Raw genomic sequence first — 19,830 nt, 5'->3', positions numbered from 1 at the left:
ACCAAAAGCAGAGGAGAACCCGCCCGCCAGCACCTCAGACAGCCCCTGGCCGGTCCTCCAGCCTTCCAACGAGAGGAAAGAAAGAGCGTTCCCGGAAACCACCGACACTGCGGGCTAGAGCGGTCCATGCTGTGACCTCTTCCGCGTCCGCCTGCATGGTACTGCGTTTCCAAGAAGGGGCAGTGGGCTCCCCCGTGAGCTGCTGGTCTCGAGAGGGTAACATTTGGAGCTTCTAAATTAGCACTGACCCCGAGGTTAGTGAAAACGCCGCCGGAATGAGGAGGCCCTGAATCTGGGCCAAGAAACGAAGTCTGGAACAAGAACTTGCGTGAAGGGAGAGGAGCCAGGCGCCTTGGAAATGCTTTTCAAGGATGGCAACTGGTCTAAGGATGTTTCTCCAAAGACGTGGATAAGTGAAATAGTCTCCCCTGCGACACCGTGGCAAGAGGGACAAAGATTTAGGTTCTAAAGAGTAGGAGAAACAGATGAATAATGGCAGATAGCAGCTTGTGATAGGGAGGTAATTTGCAAATCAACTATGTCCATTCCTGCTTGGGTCCCATTTGTCAAGGTGTAAAATTTTAATAGGGTTCTCAAAGGAACATAACTTTGTCTCCTAATTGAAACACCCTGTCAAGAAGCTCTCCTTTACTTCTCCTCCTTCTTCTTCTTTGGTTTTTTTCGAGACAGGGTCTCTCTATGTAGCCTTGGCTGTCCTGAACTCGCTTTGTAGACCAGGCTGGCCTCGAACTCACAGCGATCCGCGTGCCTTTGCCTCCCAAGTGCTAGGATTAAAGGCGTGCGCCACCACTGTTCTGCTTTACTTCCTTTTTCTAAGTTGTATTTTCTGGTTTAGGAACGATACTTTGTACTCCTACTAAGTCGTGAACCTTAGTTCTTTGTATCTATGATAGATTGCAAAGTCTTTGCACTCCCCTCACCCTTTATTTTTAGAGTTCTGACACTCTGGACCAGGTTTGCTGGGTATTTATTATGTGGCCTGGGCTGGCCTTGGATTTATGGAGTCCTAGCTTTAGTGCTGGAATTACAGATGATGAATTCAGTCTTCAAAGATTATTGGAACCACATATAATCCTATAAAAATAAAGGGGAGGATGGCATGTTTGTTTGTTTGTTAAGACAGGGTCTCAGGTAGCCAGGCTGGCTTTGGACTCAATATGTAACCTTGAACCCCTGACCCTCCTGCTTCTACCTCCCAAGTGTTAGAATTACTGGCATGCAGCACCATACCTGGCTTTAGAAAGCAAATTCATTGTCTCGTTTTCCAGTCCTTTGTTTTGATGGGCAGGTGTATCACCCACCAGAGTCTTACTGTGTAACACAGACTGGCTTTGAACTTTGTGCCCCAGGTTGTCCTAGAAGTGTTGATTCTTTGGTTTCAGCCTCCTGAGTACTAGAACTACAGGCAGTGTACACCATCGTACTGCCCAACTGCTACAATTACTCTATATACATTACAAATAATTCTATGCTACTTATAGTGTACAAAGACTTTTTAAGTGTTGGTGTAGCATATACTCACTTAAGGTTACAACATAATTTATTGATAGATGCTAGATTCTTTGGTGGTGGTGGTGGTGGAGTTTTTTGTTTGTTTGTTTGTTTTCTGAAATAGGGTTTCTCTGTGTAGGCCTGGCTGTTCTGGACTCACTTTATAGACCAGGCTGGCCTTGAACTCAGAGATCCACCTGCCTCTGCCTCCCAAGTGCTGGGATTAAAGGTGATGCTGGATTGTCTTACTGTGTCAATGTCAATATTATGAGTAGAACTGGTGGCAGGGTTTTTATTACTTCCTTGGAACAAAGGATCCCAAATTGAAGAATTAAGCCAAATATATTCAAGATTTTAAGGTTTTGATGTATATTGTCACGTTGCCCTCTGGGGGGAAAATGAATTTATATTGTTCTTTCCTAGGTCTGATGCTCCAGGTGCAATGACTCAAGCAGAAATTAAACTGTGTTCTTTGTTGCTGCAAGAGCATTTTGGTGAGATCGTAGAAAAAATTGGAGTCCACCTAATCAGAACTGGCAGCCAGCCACTTAGAGTAATTGCCCATGACACAAGAGCATCACTGGATCAGGTATGTTTAGATACTATCAATTACCTCTTTAACCTTTAACCTCTTTAGTTCATTTCCTTCAATCACCTTTGAACAGTGGTATTCCTTCCCCTAGAAAGTAGAAAGAGAGAAAGCCTGCCCTACGGACAGGACCACAGTGGGGTGGGGTGGGGTGTGGCATTGTACTTAGGCCCCAGCACACTGCTTCTCGGGGACGTCCCAGCTCACCTTCACTATGTAAGTAACCTTTGCTGTTCCCATGCCACACTCTTCTGGTCACAGGAACTTTCCTCATCTAGTATTGCCTTTAAGGAAGAAAAATGGTAGGAAAAAAAGACATTGTGACGTGAAAGATTTTATGGAGGTCCTGGCTGCGGATGTAGCTCAGTTGGTAGAGTGACTACAACGCATGTAGGATGCCCTGGGTTAAGCTACAACACTACATAAAACTGGGTGTGGTGACTTATGTTTATGATCTCAGCACATGAGAGGAGGGGCTCGGAAGTTCAAGGTCATCCTCAGCTACATAACAAGTGTAAGGCTACCACAGCCGGGCGTGGTGGCGCATGCCTTTAATCCCAGCACTCTGGAGGCAGAGGCAGGCGGATTGCTGGGAGCTCGAGGCCAGCCTACACAGAGAAACCCTGTCTCGAAAAACAAACAAACAAAACAAGTATAAGGCTACACTGGGTTCCATAGACCCCTGGTTCAAAACAGAAAAGTATCAGATAGATAGAGATCTGGAATAATATGAATGTCAAAGCAAGGAATTTTCTTGATTTCTTCCATTGACAGTAGCTCCGCTAACGCACAGAGAAAGTGAGATTCTGTGTACAGTCAAGTCAAGTTCAGTCCCTGTCCTGTCGTGGCAGGAACTGGCCCAGATGGCTGACAGAACAAGCTCTGCTGTTCATGGGCCCTGGGACCTGGAGATAAGTTTGGCTGCAGACACTGTACTCTTTAGACATAGGAGTTCTCAGGGCAAACAAAAGGTAGGTCCTGCTGTTCAACTCAGGCCCATCTGCTTAAATAAAAAATGTAGAAAGATTCAAAAGCCTCTTTGCCAGTGAGTTGATGCTCACTAATCTGGGGAGCGGGGAACTGTTGCTAGCAGTGGTGGGCTGTATTGCTTCGGTTCTTCCCACTCTTCTGTTTGGGTCCTATCTAGGTGAAAAAAGCCCTTTGTGTCCTCATCCACCATAACCTGGTGATCTATCATGTGCATAAACGCGGTGTGGTGGAGTACGAAGCCCAGTGCAGCCGGGTACTGCGGATGCTTAGGTACCCCCGGTACATCTATACTACCAAAACACTGTACGGTGACACCGGAGAGCTGATTGTTGAGGAGCTCCTGCTGAACGGCAAAATGACAATGTCAGCTATTGTGAAGAAAGTCGCAGACCGACTCACAGAGACCATGGAGGATGGCAAGACCATGGACTATGCTGATGTGTCCAATGCATTTGTGCGACTGGCAGATACTCACTTTGTACAGCGCTGTCCCCTGGTTCCTGCCACTGACGGTTCTGACCCTGGGCCGCCGCCACCTGCCCCAACCCTTGTCATTAATGAAAAGGACATGTACCTAGTTCCCAAACTGAGCTTGATAGGTAAGGAATCTTCATCCTGGAACTGTGACTTGCCCTAATTGTGGCTTCTTCGTCACTGGCTGTTGTTTGAATGAGCATCTGAGTGTCTGGTTATTTTCTGTGTCCCAATGATTGTAGTACATAATGATGGAAAAGCCATGATCCCTGCCAGGAGGACATTAATCAGTCCAGGCATGGTGGTGCACACCTTTAATCCCAGCAGTAGGTGGATCAGTGTGAGTTCGAGGCCAGCCTGGTCTACAGAGTGAGTCCAGGACTGCCAAGGCTACATAGAGAAACCCTGTCTGGGAAAGCCAAAAACAAAAACAAAAACAAAAAACAAAACAAAACAAAAAACATGGCAGAGCTAGCTATTTCAAAAATATGTAATGAGGGAATAAATTAGTACAGGGGAAGGAAGGCTTATGTGTTTCTGTGAAAGTGGAATTTGGTCTGGGTCTTCATGCAGAAGTAAGGCCTTCCCAGTGAGGCGGCAGAAGATGGGTGTTTTTAAGACTAGTGTGTAGTTAGGAAAAGAAGTAGAGCATTAGAGAAACTGAAAGTGAGCATCGCAGCAAGGTGAGCAAGGTTCAGAGCAGCATCAGAGGGACTAGGTCAGCAAGGCACTGGAGTGTCTGTCCTCTCACCTAAGAGCAAGGGAAGACTCCTCGCATGCAAAGCAGGGAAGTGGCACCATCTGACTGACGATGTCCATTGTCTAAAGGCTGAGAGGCTGGGCGAAGGCGAACAGAGACAGACCTGGGAACGTGGAACTGGAAGCAGTGACAAGCCAAGCTCAAGAGCGGCGTCTGTGTGTGTGACTTGCACGTGTGGGAGCATCCTGGTGCCATTCACGGAAGGGAGACTAGGAGGAGGAGAAGCAGTTTGAGGGCAGACATGGATTTTCCTTTTTTTTTTTTTTTAAATTATTTATTTATTTGTATTTTTTATGTAGATTGTTGTTTTCCGTGCATGTACCTCTGTGTGAGGGTGTCAGATCCCCTGGAACTGGAGTTACAGGCAGTTGTGAACTGCCACGTGGGTGCCAGGAATTGAACCCTGGTCCTCTGGAAGAGCAACCGATGCTCTTAACCACTGAGGCATCTCTCCGGTTCAGACATGGATTTTCTTGATGATGCCCTCATTGACTTGAGTTTCTTATACCTCCTCAGCCTTAACAGCCAGCTGTGCCCTTAGGCAGCTACTAAGGTCTTTGGGATGAAGAGGCACCAGCTCACCTCCTGTCATCATGTGACATATATAGTCTAATTGTTCAATCCTTTTATCTGTCAGGAAAAGGTAAAAGGAGGAGATCTTCTGAAGAAGATGCGACTGGAGAGCCCAAGGCCAAGAAACCAAAATACACAGATGACAAGGAGGTAACAGGTTCCTGACTGGCAGGCTTTACCCTAGAGCTGGCCAGAAACAGCCCTCAGATAACAAGCCCCGCAGAACCTGAGTGCTCCCTAAGAAGTACAAGGATATGAACTTAAGGAAACGTGGGTCAGGGGTTGACCAGTGTGAGCAGAAGCCCACTGCTCTCTCTGCCCACTTCTCCCCTACCCCCTCTTCACTAAGGGTCAGTGAGGCCTCCGGACAGTAGGAGGGGCCTTGTGGAGGGAATACTCCATTTCCCTTCTGAGGGTTAACATGTTGCACTGAACAGAAAAGGCAGGGCTGGGTGTGGTGGCGCATTCCTTTAACTCCAACAGGGATGCAGATGCAAGAGGGTCTGTATGAGTTCCAAGGCTACAAACCAACAACAACAGAGAGAGAGCCCAGATGGTGAATCACTTGTTTGGCATGCGGGAATCCCTGGGTTTGATTCCCCATGACCAAATAAAAGCAGAAGTGGTGCCCAGTATGATGACCCACACCTTTAACTTAAACACTTGGAAGGCAGAGACTAGCAGGTCTCTTTGAGGTGGAGGCTAGCCTGGTCTATGAGTTCCAAGGTAGCCAGTGCTACATAGTAAGACCCTGTCTTGAACAAAACAAACGACCAGTGCTGCACATCTAATAATTCCAGAACTGAGAAGGTAGAGGCAAGAGAATCAGAAGTTCAGGCTTATCCTCGGTGACAAAGTAAGTCTAAAGCCAGCCTGTGGAAAAGTAATTCCTATTTGCCTAATTTAATTGTCCTCTCTGAGGCTTACTACCTCCGTCTCTAACCTAGAACCTGGAAGCTTCTCTTCTAGCCTCTGTACAGTCTAATCTAGGACCAGAATGTTTTCAGCCTCTGAGACTTATTGCTGAATAAGCTCACCCCCACGCCCCCTTTTTATCCTTTTTTCCCTGAGCTCTGGCTGGCTGCTTCAACTCAGCTGTTCTGACTCAAACTTCCCTCCAAGCTGACTGATTCAATCTGGCTTCTCTCACTTTCTCACTAACTTGTTCTGCTTGGCCTCAGACTAACTTTGGCAATCTGTTCTAATCTTCTGGCTCCTCATTCTCTGGCTCATACTGTCTTCACCTGCATCTAGTTTGCTCTCTCTTCAACCTCTCTCTGTAAAGCTCTCCTGGTAAAATTGCTTTCTGTACCATGAACTAAACTATCTCTCTCAACTCAATGACTCAACTGACCTGCCTGAATAGAACTCAGAAATCTGCAAGCCTCTGTCTCCTGAATGCTGGAATGAAAGGCATGTACTGTTATGCCCAGACCTAAGCTTTTCTTTATTTAAAGCTTGTTCTGTATCAGACTCGCCTTGGACTCAGAGATCTGCTTGCCTCTGTCTCCTGGGATTTTAGGTGTGTCTGTAATTATGTACTGAATTAAAATTCCTCTACAAGCCTTGGTTACATGAGACCCTGTTCTCCAAAAAGCAACAAACAAATGAAAAAATAGAAAAAGTTCAAGATGTTCAGTATGGGTAGAACACGTGGAGCTAGTAGTGGGGTCTGAGTATAGATAGATTTATTTAAGCCTGAACTGTTACATGCAAATGTCCTGACAGCACCCCTATTAATTTGACTAATGAACATCTTAAGTCAGATGTGGAGGTGTGCCTCATAATCCCAGCACTAGAGAGACTGACAAAGTAGGATTGCTGCAGATCCAAGGAGTCCCCGTCCGGGAGGTAGGTGAGGGGGTCTCTGAAGTATGGCTAGGAGCTGGTGCAATAATTCAGAGGGCAAAGCAATTGCTGCGCAAGCATGAGAACCTGAGTTCAAATCCCTAGACCCCACTTAACCCAGATGTGTGGTCACATCTGTAATCCTCGTGCTCCTAAAATGAGGTGGGAGGCAAGACAGAATCTCCTGAAGCTCACGGGCCAGTTACCCTGTTGTATAAGACATCAAGCAAAGATGCCATGTTTCAAAGCAAGATAGAATTTGAAGGCTGGCCCCTGATGTTGTCCTCTGACCTCCACACACATGCTATGGCACACATACTATCTCACATGCATTCACACACACACACACATCATATACACCTATATAGACACAGCATTAAGCACATACACCCCAACAGAAAAAGAAATTAGCATGACCAACACAGAGTAATTGATTTCCCATTCCCACGTACCTGCTCCCTCCTAAGCCTCCTTATCTTGGAAGCAGATTCCACTACCATGAGTTTAGGTAAAATCCCTTCTATCTCACTAACACCTGTCAGCCCAATTTCCAAATTATCTCCCATCCAACTGTTTCTTACCTTTCCTGTTCTCTCCCTAGTCTAAGAAATGGTTATCTCTTTCTGTATATAGAGGGGGGTTATATGTACATGTATTGTGTAGGTACACATGCCTGTACACATATGCACTGATAAGGCCACATGAGAGTATCCCGTGGTGGCCTCTGTCAAGTCCTGCCTTATTCATTTGAGGCATGTTCTCTCCCTGAGCCTGAATCTTGTAGGTTTTTTTGGCTAGGCCATCAAGCCCCAACAATCCTTTTCCCTTACAGAGCTGAAATTACAGGCATGCAGAGACCATGTCTGCCTTGTCATGTGCGTGCTGGTATCCAAACTCAGGCCCTTATGGTTGCACAACAAATGCTTTTAGCTACGGAGACATCTCTTCAGCCCCCAAGATTCTACCGTCTCTTGTCAGCACGTCTCCAATGCTCTTCTCAGTGGCCTTCCTTCTTGCATTCTTACCCATTTAGTGGCCAAAATTACTTTGTAGCTAGCTGTAGTGGTAAATGCCTGTAATTCTAGCCCTTGGGAGGTAGAGGCAGGAAGATCAGAGTTCATGGTCACCCTCAATTACGTAGTAAGTTCAATGCCAGCTGAGCTACATGAGACCCTCTCTAAATAACAAGAAAAGCAAGCTAAGGACTATTAAAAGTCTACAAATGTCATCTATCAGGCATGTTTAATCTTCAGGCTATGAATATGGCCCAGCCAGAATCACAGGAGGATGCCTGGGCCACCATTCTGGTCTACATGATAAATTTAAGCCCAAGGAGATACCCTCTCTCAAAAATAAATAGAAATAGATGTCTAGGCTCTTGAGAGAAGGCTTAGCAGTTAAGGGCACCTCCTATTCTTCCACAGGCCCAGAGCTTGGCTCCTAGCACCCATGTCTAATTCCAAGAGCTCCAACACCTTCTGGTCACCTTGGGCCCCACACACATGTGGCAGACATCCATACATAACACGATTAAAGAAAGAAATCTTTGCTGGCTGCAGGGGCACATGACTGTAATCCTAGCACTCAGGGAGGCAGAGGGAGGGGGATCTCTGTGAGTTCGAGGCCAGCCTGGTCTACAGAGTGAGTCCAGGACTCACACAGTCCAAGTCTACACAGAGAAACCCTGTCTCAGAAGAAAACTAAAATGAAAGCAAGCAAAGAAGGAAGAAAGGAATCTTGCAGGGCTGGAGAGATGTTCAGCAGTTAAGAATACTTTTATGGGAGACCCAGATTTGGTTCCAAAACCCACATGACAGCTTACAGCTGTCTGTAACTCCAACCCCAGAGGATCTGTTATCCTCTTCTGGATTCCACATGTACCAAGCATGTACCTGGTGCAGATACATCAATGTAGACAATCACATGTACACATGTGATTTATGTACATGCACACATGTGTATATTTATGTATATATAAAATAAATAATTTTTTTTAAGTAGACATTTTGGCTCGCTGTGGTAGAACACATCTTTTACTCTAGCACTCAGGAGGCAGAGGCAGGTGGATCTCTGGGAGTTTGAGGCCAGCCTGGTCTACAGAGTGAGTTTCAGGACAGCCAGGGTTATATAGAGAGACATTTAGCTGAGCATGGTGTCACAAAGCTCTAGTCCCTGTGCTTTAGGAGGTAAATTGAGAAAATGTCCAATTATGTCACAGACTTCAAAAAAGGTAAATAAGATCAGGACTGGGGAGTGTCCTCTGACCTTAGCCAAGAGGAGGTCCTTGAGGCCAGGGGTGGGACTAGAGTGCCACTAACAACTGAGGTTTCATTCAGAGTTGGGGAGGGGCTGAGGGGATGCCTAGAATAGCCGGCGAGGGGAAGAAGGGAATTGTAGGGTTGCAGGAAAGTTCTAGAAAGAGACTTGGGCAGGGGAAAAGCTCATGAGAAGAGAGAATAAAGGAGAGGTTGCAGTTTCAGAGGATAGGAGGCCACTTGATCTGGACCCTGAGCCCCGTGAGAGGGCAGGGTCTGAACAGCAGTGTGGCCCTGGCCCTCAGCCAAGGGGAGAAATAGTTTCCTGGGAAATCAGGAAGAAGGAAAGGAGATGGCGAAGATGTTTGCTCAAAGTTGAATGAGTTCTGGTGTCTCTTTTCCCCATGAAATCAAGAGGAACGTTACTTGCAGAGAGTAAGCGAGGTGCCAAGTGAGAGATCGGAGGGTAATGAAAAGGAATTTACAGAGGAGGAAGATGACCAGGGAACTTGACGTTTGAATTGGTCAGGACACACCCACACTCTGGATTTTTTTTTGTCTAGCCCATTTAATTACTCCAAAAAATATGACAAAACAATGGAACTTTAAATCAAACTCACTAGGAAGTGGCCCTGTATTCCAGTATTTCTCTCTGATCCTTTTCTCTGCTCAGCCCACCCCAGATGATGGGATTTACTGGCAAGTCAACCTGGACAGATTCCACCAGCACTTCCGTGACCAAGCCATTGTGAGCGCAGTAGCAAACCGAATGGACCAGGTAATACCCAAGTGGGTCAACTAGGGTTCAGCAAAGAAGGTCTTCCGGGTGGTTGACAGATGTGGCCGCTGGCTCAGAGCCAGAGGCAGCAACAGTGAATTCTGAGTTCTGGTTTATTTTTCAGACAAGCAGTGAGATTGTGCGGACAATGCTCCGGATGAGTGAGATTACCACACCCTCTGTTGCCCCATTTACCCAGCCACTGTCCTCCAATGAGGTATGCTTCAGTGGTCTTTCTTTTTTGGTTTTCAGGGGGTTTTGTTTTGGTCTTTTCACTTTTGGTTTTTTTCAAGACAGAGTTTTTCTGTAAAACTGCTTGGATGTCCTGGAACTCTCTCTTATAGACAAGGCTGGCCTCAGACTAACAGAGATCCACCTGCCTCTGCCTCTCAAGTGCTGAGTTTAGAGGTGTGCGCCACCAGCACAAAGGTTTAGCCTCATATTGTGCCAGCTTTCTGATAGACATAGGTATTATAACAGTTATTAGACAAAGCTTGTATGGTTACGTTGATGTCTGAGCCTTGGGGAAAGGGGGCTTTCTGTTGCTTGGAGTAGGGCAAGGATTTTTTTGAAATAGTGAGCACTGAAATATTTGACCACCTTAGGATCCAGCTTTTACAAATGTTAACCCATGGCTAGAGAGATAGTTTAGCAGTTAAGAACACTGGCTGCTCTTCCAGAGGACCCAGGATCAATTCTCAGCAACCACAAGACAGCTCACAACTGTCTGTAATTCCAGTTCAAATGGATCGTACACCCTCTTCTGGCTTCCTTGGGCACTGCACACACATGGTACACTTACATTCATGTAGCAAAACATACATACAGGTAAAAAAAATTTAAAGCCAGGCATAGCGGAACACACTTTTAATCCCAATACTCCGGAGGCAGAGGCAGGCAGATATCTGAGTTCAAGGCCAGCCTGATCTACAAAGCAAGTTCCAGGACAGCCAGGGCTTACACAGAGAAACCCTATCTCAAAAAACAAAAACAAACAAATAAAACCAAATAAATAAACCTCAAAAAAAAAAAGTTAAGCCACTATTATAGTCAAATGTCTATCTGTCAAGTACAACTTAACTCTAATTGTTTTAAGAATCTAGTAGAGGGGCTGGAGAGATGGCTCAGAGGTTAAGAGCACTAACTGCTCGTCTGGAGGTCCTGAGTTCAATTCCCAGCAACCACGTGATGGCTCACAGCCATCTATATGATCTGATGCCCTCTTCTGGCCTGCAGTTGTATGTGCAGACAGAATACCATATAAATAATAAATAAATCTTAAAAAAAAAAATCTAGTAGCAATGTGTGTGCTGGCGCATGCGTGGAATCCTACCTATTCAGAAGGCTACAAGGATTGCTTGAGCTCAGGAATTCGAAGCCAGGCTGGGAACAGCAAAAAGGCTATCTTTGTATTTGGGTTCTGATGAAAGCCTTGGCATTTGAACATTGCATTTCTATCACTTTTATAATTATACTTACTGAAGTATTGTTACTATATGTTATATTGTTTCAAAGCTTTTTGTAATTGGTTGATTTGTTTGTTTTGAGACAGGGTCTCTGCTGTCCTGGAATTGGCACTGTAGACTAGATTGGCCTCTCCCTAGTGCTATGATTAAAGGCCTAACTCTCTTAGTTATTGGCCCCTGAAAACTTCATGACTTACTTTTTTTGCCGGGGTTGGGGGTATGGGGTAGGGGGATGGGGGAGGGGTGGAGGAGTAAGGAGGAGGGGTTGATTTTGGTTTCGGTTTTGGTTTGGAGATAGGGTTTCTCTGTGTATCCTTGGCTGTCCTGGACTCACTTTGTGGACCAGGCTTCAAACTTGCAGCGATTTGCCTGCCTCTGCCTCCCAGAGTGCTGGGATTATAGGCATGTGCCACCACGCCCAGGATCGTGAGTTTCTTAAGCTTCATAGGTTTTAGCCTCCGGAGTCTCAGCAGCCTCCCCCAGAACGGAGTGCTTACCTTTGGAGACTACAGCTGTACAACAGCCCGTCTCTAGCCCCGGCGTCTAATCTCAGGTGTGCACCACTGTACTTGTCGTAGTTTACTTTAATTATTGCTGGACATTGGGGATGTTTCCTATTTTCTCTGTTTTTGTCAGGGTCTGACTATGTAGCACTGGCTATTGAGAGCTCACTATGTAGACCGGGCCCCATACTCAGAGATCCATTTGCCTCTAGCTTCCAACGTCTGGGATTCAAGGCATGTGGTCCTTTTGGCCTTTGTTTTACTCTTATAAGCAGTGATACTTATGAGTACTTTTTAGACATTTTGATTTTTGAAGTCTAAATTAGGACATCTCGTTTCAGTCACATTAGCAGTTCTGAGTCCCCCTGCCCCATTTCCAGCGTCTCCTTCTGTTCCCCAGATCTTCAGATCCTTGCCCGTCGGCTATAACGTCTCTAAGCAGGTCCTGGATCAGTACCTCACGCTGCTGGCAGATGACCCCGTAAGTCCCGCCCCATGGTCTGTTCACAGTTTGTCGCTGCCACTAAATCCTAATGTTCTCCTGTGGCCACCTATCTCCTGAGCCGTCCTAGACTAACTGCCTCCCTTCATCCTGCTTCAGACTTGTCACCAGACTTACTCTATGGGAAACAGAATTGCTGTGCTTTACATTCAATTAACAGCATTCACACTCTCTCTAACAGCTCGATTTTATTGGAAAGTCTGGCGACAGCGGTGGAGGAATGTATGTCATCAGTATCCTTGCCAGGACCCCTGAGTTAGGAAGCAGAGGTGACCCAGGAAAGGTTGCTTTATGTTTTTGTTGAAACAGTCTCAGGTAGCCCAGGCTGGCCTTGAACTTGCTGTGTATCCTAGAAGTTGGCATTGAACCCCTGATCCAATCCCAAGTGCCGGGATTGGAGGCGTGTGCCACCACCACAGGAAAAGGTTTTGTCAATGATTAATACACTAAAGAAGCTCAGAAAGTGAAATAGTTTTCTGTGAATTCTCAGTGAGTTTTGTTAATGAAAAAAAAATCTTTGGACTGTCGCTCAGTAGCACCACACTTACATTGTTCAAGGTGCTGGGCCAGACCACCCTCACTGCCACAGGGAAAGGAGGAGGGCTGGAGGCGGGGTGGAGAGATAAGAAAGGGAAGGGGCTGGGGAGAGGTGAATGTGATAGCAAATGCATATAATTAGAGGTAGAAAAGTTGAACGTCCAAAGTCAATCTGGCCTACACAGCAAGACCCTGTCTCTGAAAAAGAAAATATTTTTTAAAAAGTTTACTTAAGCAAGACCCTTACACATGTTAATAAACTCATATATCATACACGAAAGGTGAAAAGCAAAATATCACTTAAGTTTTAATTATAAATTAGGAATTCAGTCATGAAACCAAGCATTACTGAATGCCCTTAACCCTCTACATAAAGACCTCCACAAGGCGTTAGCGTCCCTGGCCACTGCGACTCTGGAGTCTGTCATCCAGGAGAGGTAAGAGCGTCGCCCACTGGGGTTGGGCTCAGACACTTCCTGTCCACACCCCACTCACTGAGCAGGTAATATAGCTTTTTTGGTTTCTTTTGTTTATTTGTTCAGTTTTTGTTTTTGGCATACCCTGTCACACTTGGTCTCATCTTTCCATTAGAAACTGCCCTTCCTTGTAAAGTTATTTCCTACTTAGGCAGATTAACTAATACCCTGCAGCTCTGTAATGTCAGAATGGTGGCACTCAAAGGAGCAGGTTAACAGTGCCCTCCCCAGCCTCCGGAGGAACTCCAAATGCCCTTACCCTCTGTGCTCCTGGCTCCGTCCATACCCTGAGACCAGGAGCTAAGGCAAGCCGTGAGCCCTCTTGTTCTTCCTAGATTCGGGTCTCGCTGTGCCAGGATATTCCGTCTGGTGTTGCAGAAGAGACACCTGGAGCAGAAGCAGGTGGAGGACTTTGCGATGATCCCTGCCAAGGAGGCAAAGGACATGTTGTATAAGATGCTCTCGGAAAACTTCATATCCCTCCAGGTAACCACAGCCTCAGGATACTGAGCAAGGCTGGCCTGGGCAGGAGAGACTCCTGAGGAAGTCCTTCTGGGTCCCCAGACAGATACTGCAGCCACTTCTGAAACAGGAAGAAAGGTTAACACAGGCAAAGCAAATCCTTGAAGGGCCAGGAAGACTTTAACTGGCCTAGTGAGAGAGACAGACAGAGCACAGCAAGAAATCAGCTCACAGCCCATTGCTGCTCACCTTCCTCAAGCCTTTAGCCATCATGGATCCTTGTAGAGCTGAGGACCCTTTGAGGAAGCCGCTTGAGTGGATTTTGGAGTCAATCCACTAAGCAACTGAACTACCATCATCTTGATGTCTGTAACATGGTGGTGGTTATTGACACCAGAACAGTGTGCTTTGGACTAAGTGTGGTAATGCACACCTGTGATCCAGTACTTAGGCGACTAAGGCTGGAGGGTTGAAAATCTAAGGCCAGCACTGGCTACATTGTCTCACGCTGTCTCAGTTACTAATAAATAAGGTCGGTTTTGAAAATCAAATGCAACCCACCTGGCACCTGTAGTGTTTACTCAGTAAATATTAGTCGCCTTCCCTTTCTTTCCCTCAGGATGCTGATAGACAAACTGAAAGCTGGGCAGCGTGTCTCATGTGCCTGCGTATGTCATAAACATAGCTACTGATTGTCTATGAAAGAAAAAAGTGTCAGGGCTGACAGTGCCAGGCGGGCGGGTGTTTATTTTGCCAATCTGAAGAACAGTACAATTTCTCTCGTTATTTCTGTGGACACACAGGAAATTCCTAAGACACCAGACCATGCCCCCTCCAGGACCTTCTATTTATATACTGTGAATGTGCTGTCGGCGGCCAGAATGCTGTTGCACAGGTGCTATAAGGTAACAGGGTGTGGGTGTCTCCCCATCCTCACACAGCCAGCCGTGCCCTTCTGCCTCCCTTGTCCCCACTACCCAAGCCACTTAAACAACCGCGCTTGTCTCAAGTCGGCCTTCTCTTTCCCCAGAGCATAGCCAACTTGATAGAAAGGCGGCAGTTTGAAACAAAGGAGAACAAGTGAGTGCATCCTCTGTTGAATTTTCTTTTTTTCTTTCTTGCCTCCACCCCCCAAACCCCCCTGCCCAGCCTGAGGGAAAACTCGCTGTAGGAATGGAAACAGTAGCCAAACACCCAGTCTAGTTGTATGGAGTCGTAGGTTTGCGTTGCCATAACCATGCCTTAGTTTACCCTTACTGACTACACCCCCAGTTAAATAACTTTGCAGATTTATCAGGTGTGCACTTGACCCCAGAGCTAAGAGCAGCTGAGAGGCAGTGAATGCCAGGAACAAAGTTCTACTTGTAATTAGTTGTGGAAAATGTCTTCAGGTGAAACCCAGAAAGGGAGGTGCTGGGCCTCTGGGATAAAGGGCAAGAGAATCTCGGTGACGGAACATTCCTTGGGGCTGTGTCTGTCTGACAGGCGGCTGCTAGAAAAGTCTCAGCGGGTGGAAGCCATCCTTGCATCAATGCAGGCCACGGGTGCTGAGGACGTGCAGCTGCAGGAGGTAGAGGAGATGGTCACAGCCCCCGAGCGGCAGCAGCTGGAGACACTGAAGCGCAATGTGAACAAGTAAGCGGCGGCAACAGTGCCTTTCAGACAGATATGGCTTCACTGTCTCCTCCAGTCTGACTTCCCTACCCTAACTGAAAGAATGAGCCTACTGCGAGTGATACCTTTAATCCCAGCGCTCAAGAGGCGTCTCTGTCATTGACCAAGTACTAAGAATTTTACTTCGGTCTCAAGTCTGGCATTTGCACAGAACTTCATTACCTCTTGCCTAGAGCTTTGCAATTACCTCATCCTATAGCCCGTGTATCACAGTGCTCTCACATAGATAATGGGTGTGTTTCTATGTGTATGTGTGCATGTGAAGGTGCCTGTGTGAGTGTGTGTGTGTCCACATATGCCAGGCATGCGTGCGTGCGTGCGTGCGTGCGTGCGTGCGTGTGTGTGTGTGTGTGTATGCATGTGGAGGTCAGAGGAAGATGCATGTTACTGTATCTGGCTTTCTGTATATTCTGGGACTCCAGCCTCAGGTCCTCACACTTGAATGACAGGCAATTTACACAGTGGCCCAATTCTCCAACCCCTAAGTTACGTGTTATCTTTAAGGTGATCAGTATCAGCTTTCTTGCATGTGCATGGACGTGCATGTATACGTGTGTGTGTGTGTGTGTGTGTGTGTGTGTGTGTGTGTGTGTTCGTCCTTTGGTTTGGGAGGGGGCTATATTTTTTTATTAAAGGTCTCATACAGCCCACAGTGGCCTTGGACTGATTTTATTGATTCCACCACCTCCATCGCCAAAGTGCTGGGATGCAAATGCACACCACCACACCTGGCTGATTGATTGATTTCCTTCTCACAGCATGCACTCCAACTTCATTGCTGTGCTCTGGGGCCTTGCGTGGTAGCACGCGGTTCACTTCTGTCTTCATTGCCCCTCGCTGGTTAGCAGGGAATGTGCGGGCTGATTAACTCTTAGAATCTGTTTGTGCATTCCTAGAGGTTCTCTCCATGTTTGTGACTAGTTCTACTTCTTCTCAATCTGAGTGCCTTTATTTTTTCCTTGCCTAATTGCAAGGTTCTGAAGGACATCTTGGCTTTGTTCCTGATCTAAGGAGGAAAACTTTGAGCTTTTCATCATTAAGTGCAGTGTTAACTGTGGTTTTACTGTCCTCGCTGGATTTTATCAGAGCTGGGAAGGCTCTTCCTCTTCCTAACTGGCACTGACTCTTCAACTCTCATGGTTGTAAAGCTCTCCACCGTTTTACCTACACTTTTACATATAAGTGCTGGGTTTTCTCAGTTGCAGGAAAACTTAACTACTCTCAGGCTATACGCTGTGTTCGCAGCCTCAGGAGCTACATGGTGCCTGGCGTGGGAGAGATGTAGCAGGAGGATCTTCTGAGTCTCTCAGTTTCCATCTGTTCTGGGATAAACAGGAAGTTCTGTGTGGCCACACCCAGCCCAGCCTCCAGTCTCAAATATGCTAATGAGTATTAACCCAGACAGATGCTTTCACTTTTCCACTTAGGTTGGATGCCAGTGAGATCCAGGTAGACGAAACCATCTTCTTGTTGGAGTCGTACATCGAGAGCACCATGAAGAGACAGTGAACGAGAAGAAGCCATGCTGGCATCAAACTCCACCCTTCCCATGCTGGCCAACTGATGCTACACCCAACTACAAACTGTCGCCCTTCTCCAAAGATCTAGGAGATAGAGAAGGAAGCAGAGGAGGAGGAAGAGGTGGTCCTTAGATACATCCCTTGCAGTGGGATAAGTTACAGATTCCTGGGGTTTTTGTTTGGTTGGTTTGTTTTTGGTCTTTCAAGACAAGGTTTCTCTATGTATCCCTGGCTGTCCTGTAACCCACTCTGTAACCAGGCTGGCTTCGAACTCAGAGAGCTCCTCCTGCCTCTGCCTCCCAAGTTCTGGATTAAAGGCCTGTGCCACCATGCCCAGCTAAATCGCACATTCCTGTATTTCCATATTGTTCATGTTACACCTGAAAGAGTATATTCTTCTCTCACCAAATCTTCATGGTGGGAAGAACCTTAAATAAATAAGATTAACTGAAATTATATGTATCAGTTCTTATCAAGGAATCGGCTAGGGGCCAGCGAGATGACCTAGTGGATAAAGTACTTCCTGTTTAAGCATGAGAACTTGAGTTCAGATGCTCAGTGTCCTGGGAGATGCGCACATCTCTGAAGCTCATTGGCTAGCCAGCCTAGACAAACTGATGAGTTTCTAGTTGAGAAAGAGACCCTGTCTCAACAAATAAAGTGAAGGGCAGCAAGATGATGGATGGCTCAGTGGATAAGGAAGTTTGCCACCAAAGCTGATGACCCAGCCCCAGAACCCATAAGGTAAAGAAGAGAACAAACTAACAAATTATCCTGTAATGAACCTCTACTTGGGCACCATGGCAGACACAGGTATGTACACATATACATAAAAGTAAATATAATAAGAGGAAGCAATCAAGAAAGACCCCCGACTAAAGTCCATCAAATCAGCATGAAGGCATACACCAAGAAGAAAGCTAAGATTGGGGGGATTACTACAAGTTCAAGGTTAGCCTGGGCCTTTTAATGCCTTTCAGACTAGTGTGGGCAATGGAGAACTTGTCTTATGATAACAAAACAAAAATTAAGTCATCCCAACCTGTGTTGAAGCATCCCTGAATTGGATATCTTGCTATTGTTGTGATAGAGACCATGACCAAGGAGCATAGTTCCTGGCCGTAGTTCCAGAGCGTCAGAGTCCAAGGTGGCGGGATGAAGGCATGGTGGCAGGAGCAGCAACATCCTCCAACAGGGCCACACTTCCCAAACCTCTCAAACTGTTCAAACACCCAAGGGGAGCTCTGAGGGACATTTTCAAACCATCTTGGTCCCTCAAATTTCTTCGTAAGTACCAATTCCATGTGCAGTAGTGTGCCAATTTTACTGAGTTATAATGTTTAACACCTGCACACAGAGTGCAGAATGACAAAGACTGCTGTGGGCAGAGGAAAAATACTTCATTACTTGGGGCTTTTTGTTGGTTTTGTTTTTGAGACAGGGTCTTGCTATATACCTCGAATGGCCTGGAACTCATTGTGTAGACCAGGCTGGCCTCGAACTTGCAGCCGTCTTCCAGCCTCGGCTTTACAAACCCTAGGGTTAAAGCACGCACTGCACATGCAGCAAGAAAACCTGTTTTTATGACTGACAGCTAAAATGGCCCAAGCAGTAATACTGAATATGTAAATAAGACACATCTGCCACTCTAGGCTTCTAGAATACCTGAGATTATATATGTAGAATACTTTAATGTCTGGAACATGATGAACACACACTTACACACACAGTTATTTTCCTCCTTTCTTTGGTCTACTCGAGAGTGTGTCAGTGTCTTGAATACAGTTTGTCCCAGTGGCTTTAGTTCATTTAATACAGTTAAGTGTTGTTTATAAGGCCTTTCTTTCCCTCTTACCAATGCTGTAATTCTTTAAACACTTGAGTGTCAGTGTAGTGCCCATTTCTACATTTAACACGACTTATCAAAATAAACAGGGGGCCCTAGACTAGAAGTAAAGTTCCTTGCTGCCAACCTTGACAACCTGGATATTTTTTAATCAAAACTATTTATTGATACAATATATTCTGATTACAATTTCTCTGTCCCCAATTATTCCCAGATATTCCCCACTTCTACCCCCACCACCACCCCCCCGGACAAAACAAACAACAAATACCCCAGCCCGCCGGGGTTCTACTAACACTCCGGAGGAAATTTTTCCTGTGTGGAGACAGAACACTAGACACGAAGAAGAGGGCAAGTCTGCACTCTGATCAAACCCCGTTTATTGAAAATTTTCACAGAGTTTATATAGGCACAGAGGCATGGGTATTTGCATAAGCAAGGGTTGCTGTGGATACCTAACTCTGGAATGCTCCAGCAGGTAGGTATCTACCTTTACAGCTGCTATAACTGCAGGAGAGAAATTCTAGGAAAGTCCTGAAGGATCTGGTTAGTCAGGAAAAAGCTCCCAAAACTGCTGCTTGCAGGCAGCTGGCCCTTAATCTGATCTTATCAGTAGTCCCACCAGAAAAGGAGTAGCTCAGTGTCTGGAATGACCAGCCCCCACAATAAACCACAACAGGTGTCTAACTGCTGAACCGCGACAAGGTCAGCTAGGTTCTGGTGAATGGCAGACTTCTGGAGAAATAGGAACCTAGGTTCTGACAAGATGGCTGAACATTGGCCATATAGCCCATCCCCAATAAACAAAAAGCCAAGGAACAAAAGAAGCACATACAGATGCTGAGACACACACAGATACACACAGACACACACACACACAGACACACACACACACACACACACAGAGAGAGAGAGAGAGAGAGAGAGAGAGAGAGAGAGAGAGAGAGAGAGAGAGACCCATAAAAGCAAACTCTGTAAGGAGAAGAAGGTGCAGACAAAGCATTCTGAAACAAACAAATCTCCAAATATACCATTGAGTTTGTTTTGTATTGGCCATCTATTGCT

General features: G+C 46.1%; 1 protein-coding gene across 2 annotated transcripts; it reads left to right on the top strand.

Annotated features, from left to right (window-relative positions):
* Positions 1 to 106: 106 nt before the first annotated feature.
* Positions 107 to 17,372, top strand: POLR3C (RNA polymerase III subunit C). 2 transcript variants are annotated; one of them, XM_084757365.1, is made up of 14 exons: positions 108 to 254; positions 1,936 to 2,101; positions 3,249 to 3,690; positions 4,963 to 5,048; positions 9,675 to 9,779; positions 9,904 to 9,996; positions 12,149 to 12,229; positions 12,432 to 12,483; positions 13,164 to 13,224; positions 13,599 to 13,749; positions 14,529 to 14,630; positions 14,756 to 14,805; positions 15,211 to 15,360; positions 16,827 to 17,372. In XM_084757365.1, the coding sequence occupies exons 2-14, from the start codon at positions 1,955 to 1,957 to the stop codon at positions 16,906 to 16,908; spliced, it is 1,602 nt and encodes a 533-aa protein (XP_084613491.1). In that variant the 5' UTR covers positions 108 to 254; positions 1,936 to 1,954; the 3' UTR covers positions 16,909 to 17,372. The 2 variants fall into 2 exon arrangements, with proteins under 2 accessions (XP_084613492.1, XP_084613491.1); XM_084757366.1 differs by lacking the exon at positions 9,904 to 9,996 and having other exon boundaries at positions 107 to 254.
* Positions 17,373 to 19,830: the final 2,458 nt, after the last annotated feature.

The sequence above is a fragment of the Acomys minous genome (genome assembly GCF_964271855.1).
Source record: "Acomys minous genome assembly, chromosome: 14".
NCBI lineage: Eukaryota > Metazoa > Chordata > Mammalia > Rodentia > Muridae > Acomys > Acomys minous.
Note: the sequence above shows the minus strand (reverse complement) of the source record. Positions and strands in the feature narration are given on the sequence as shown.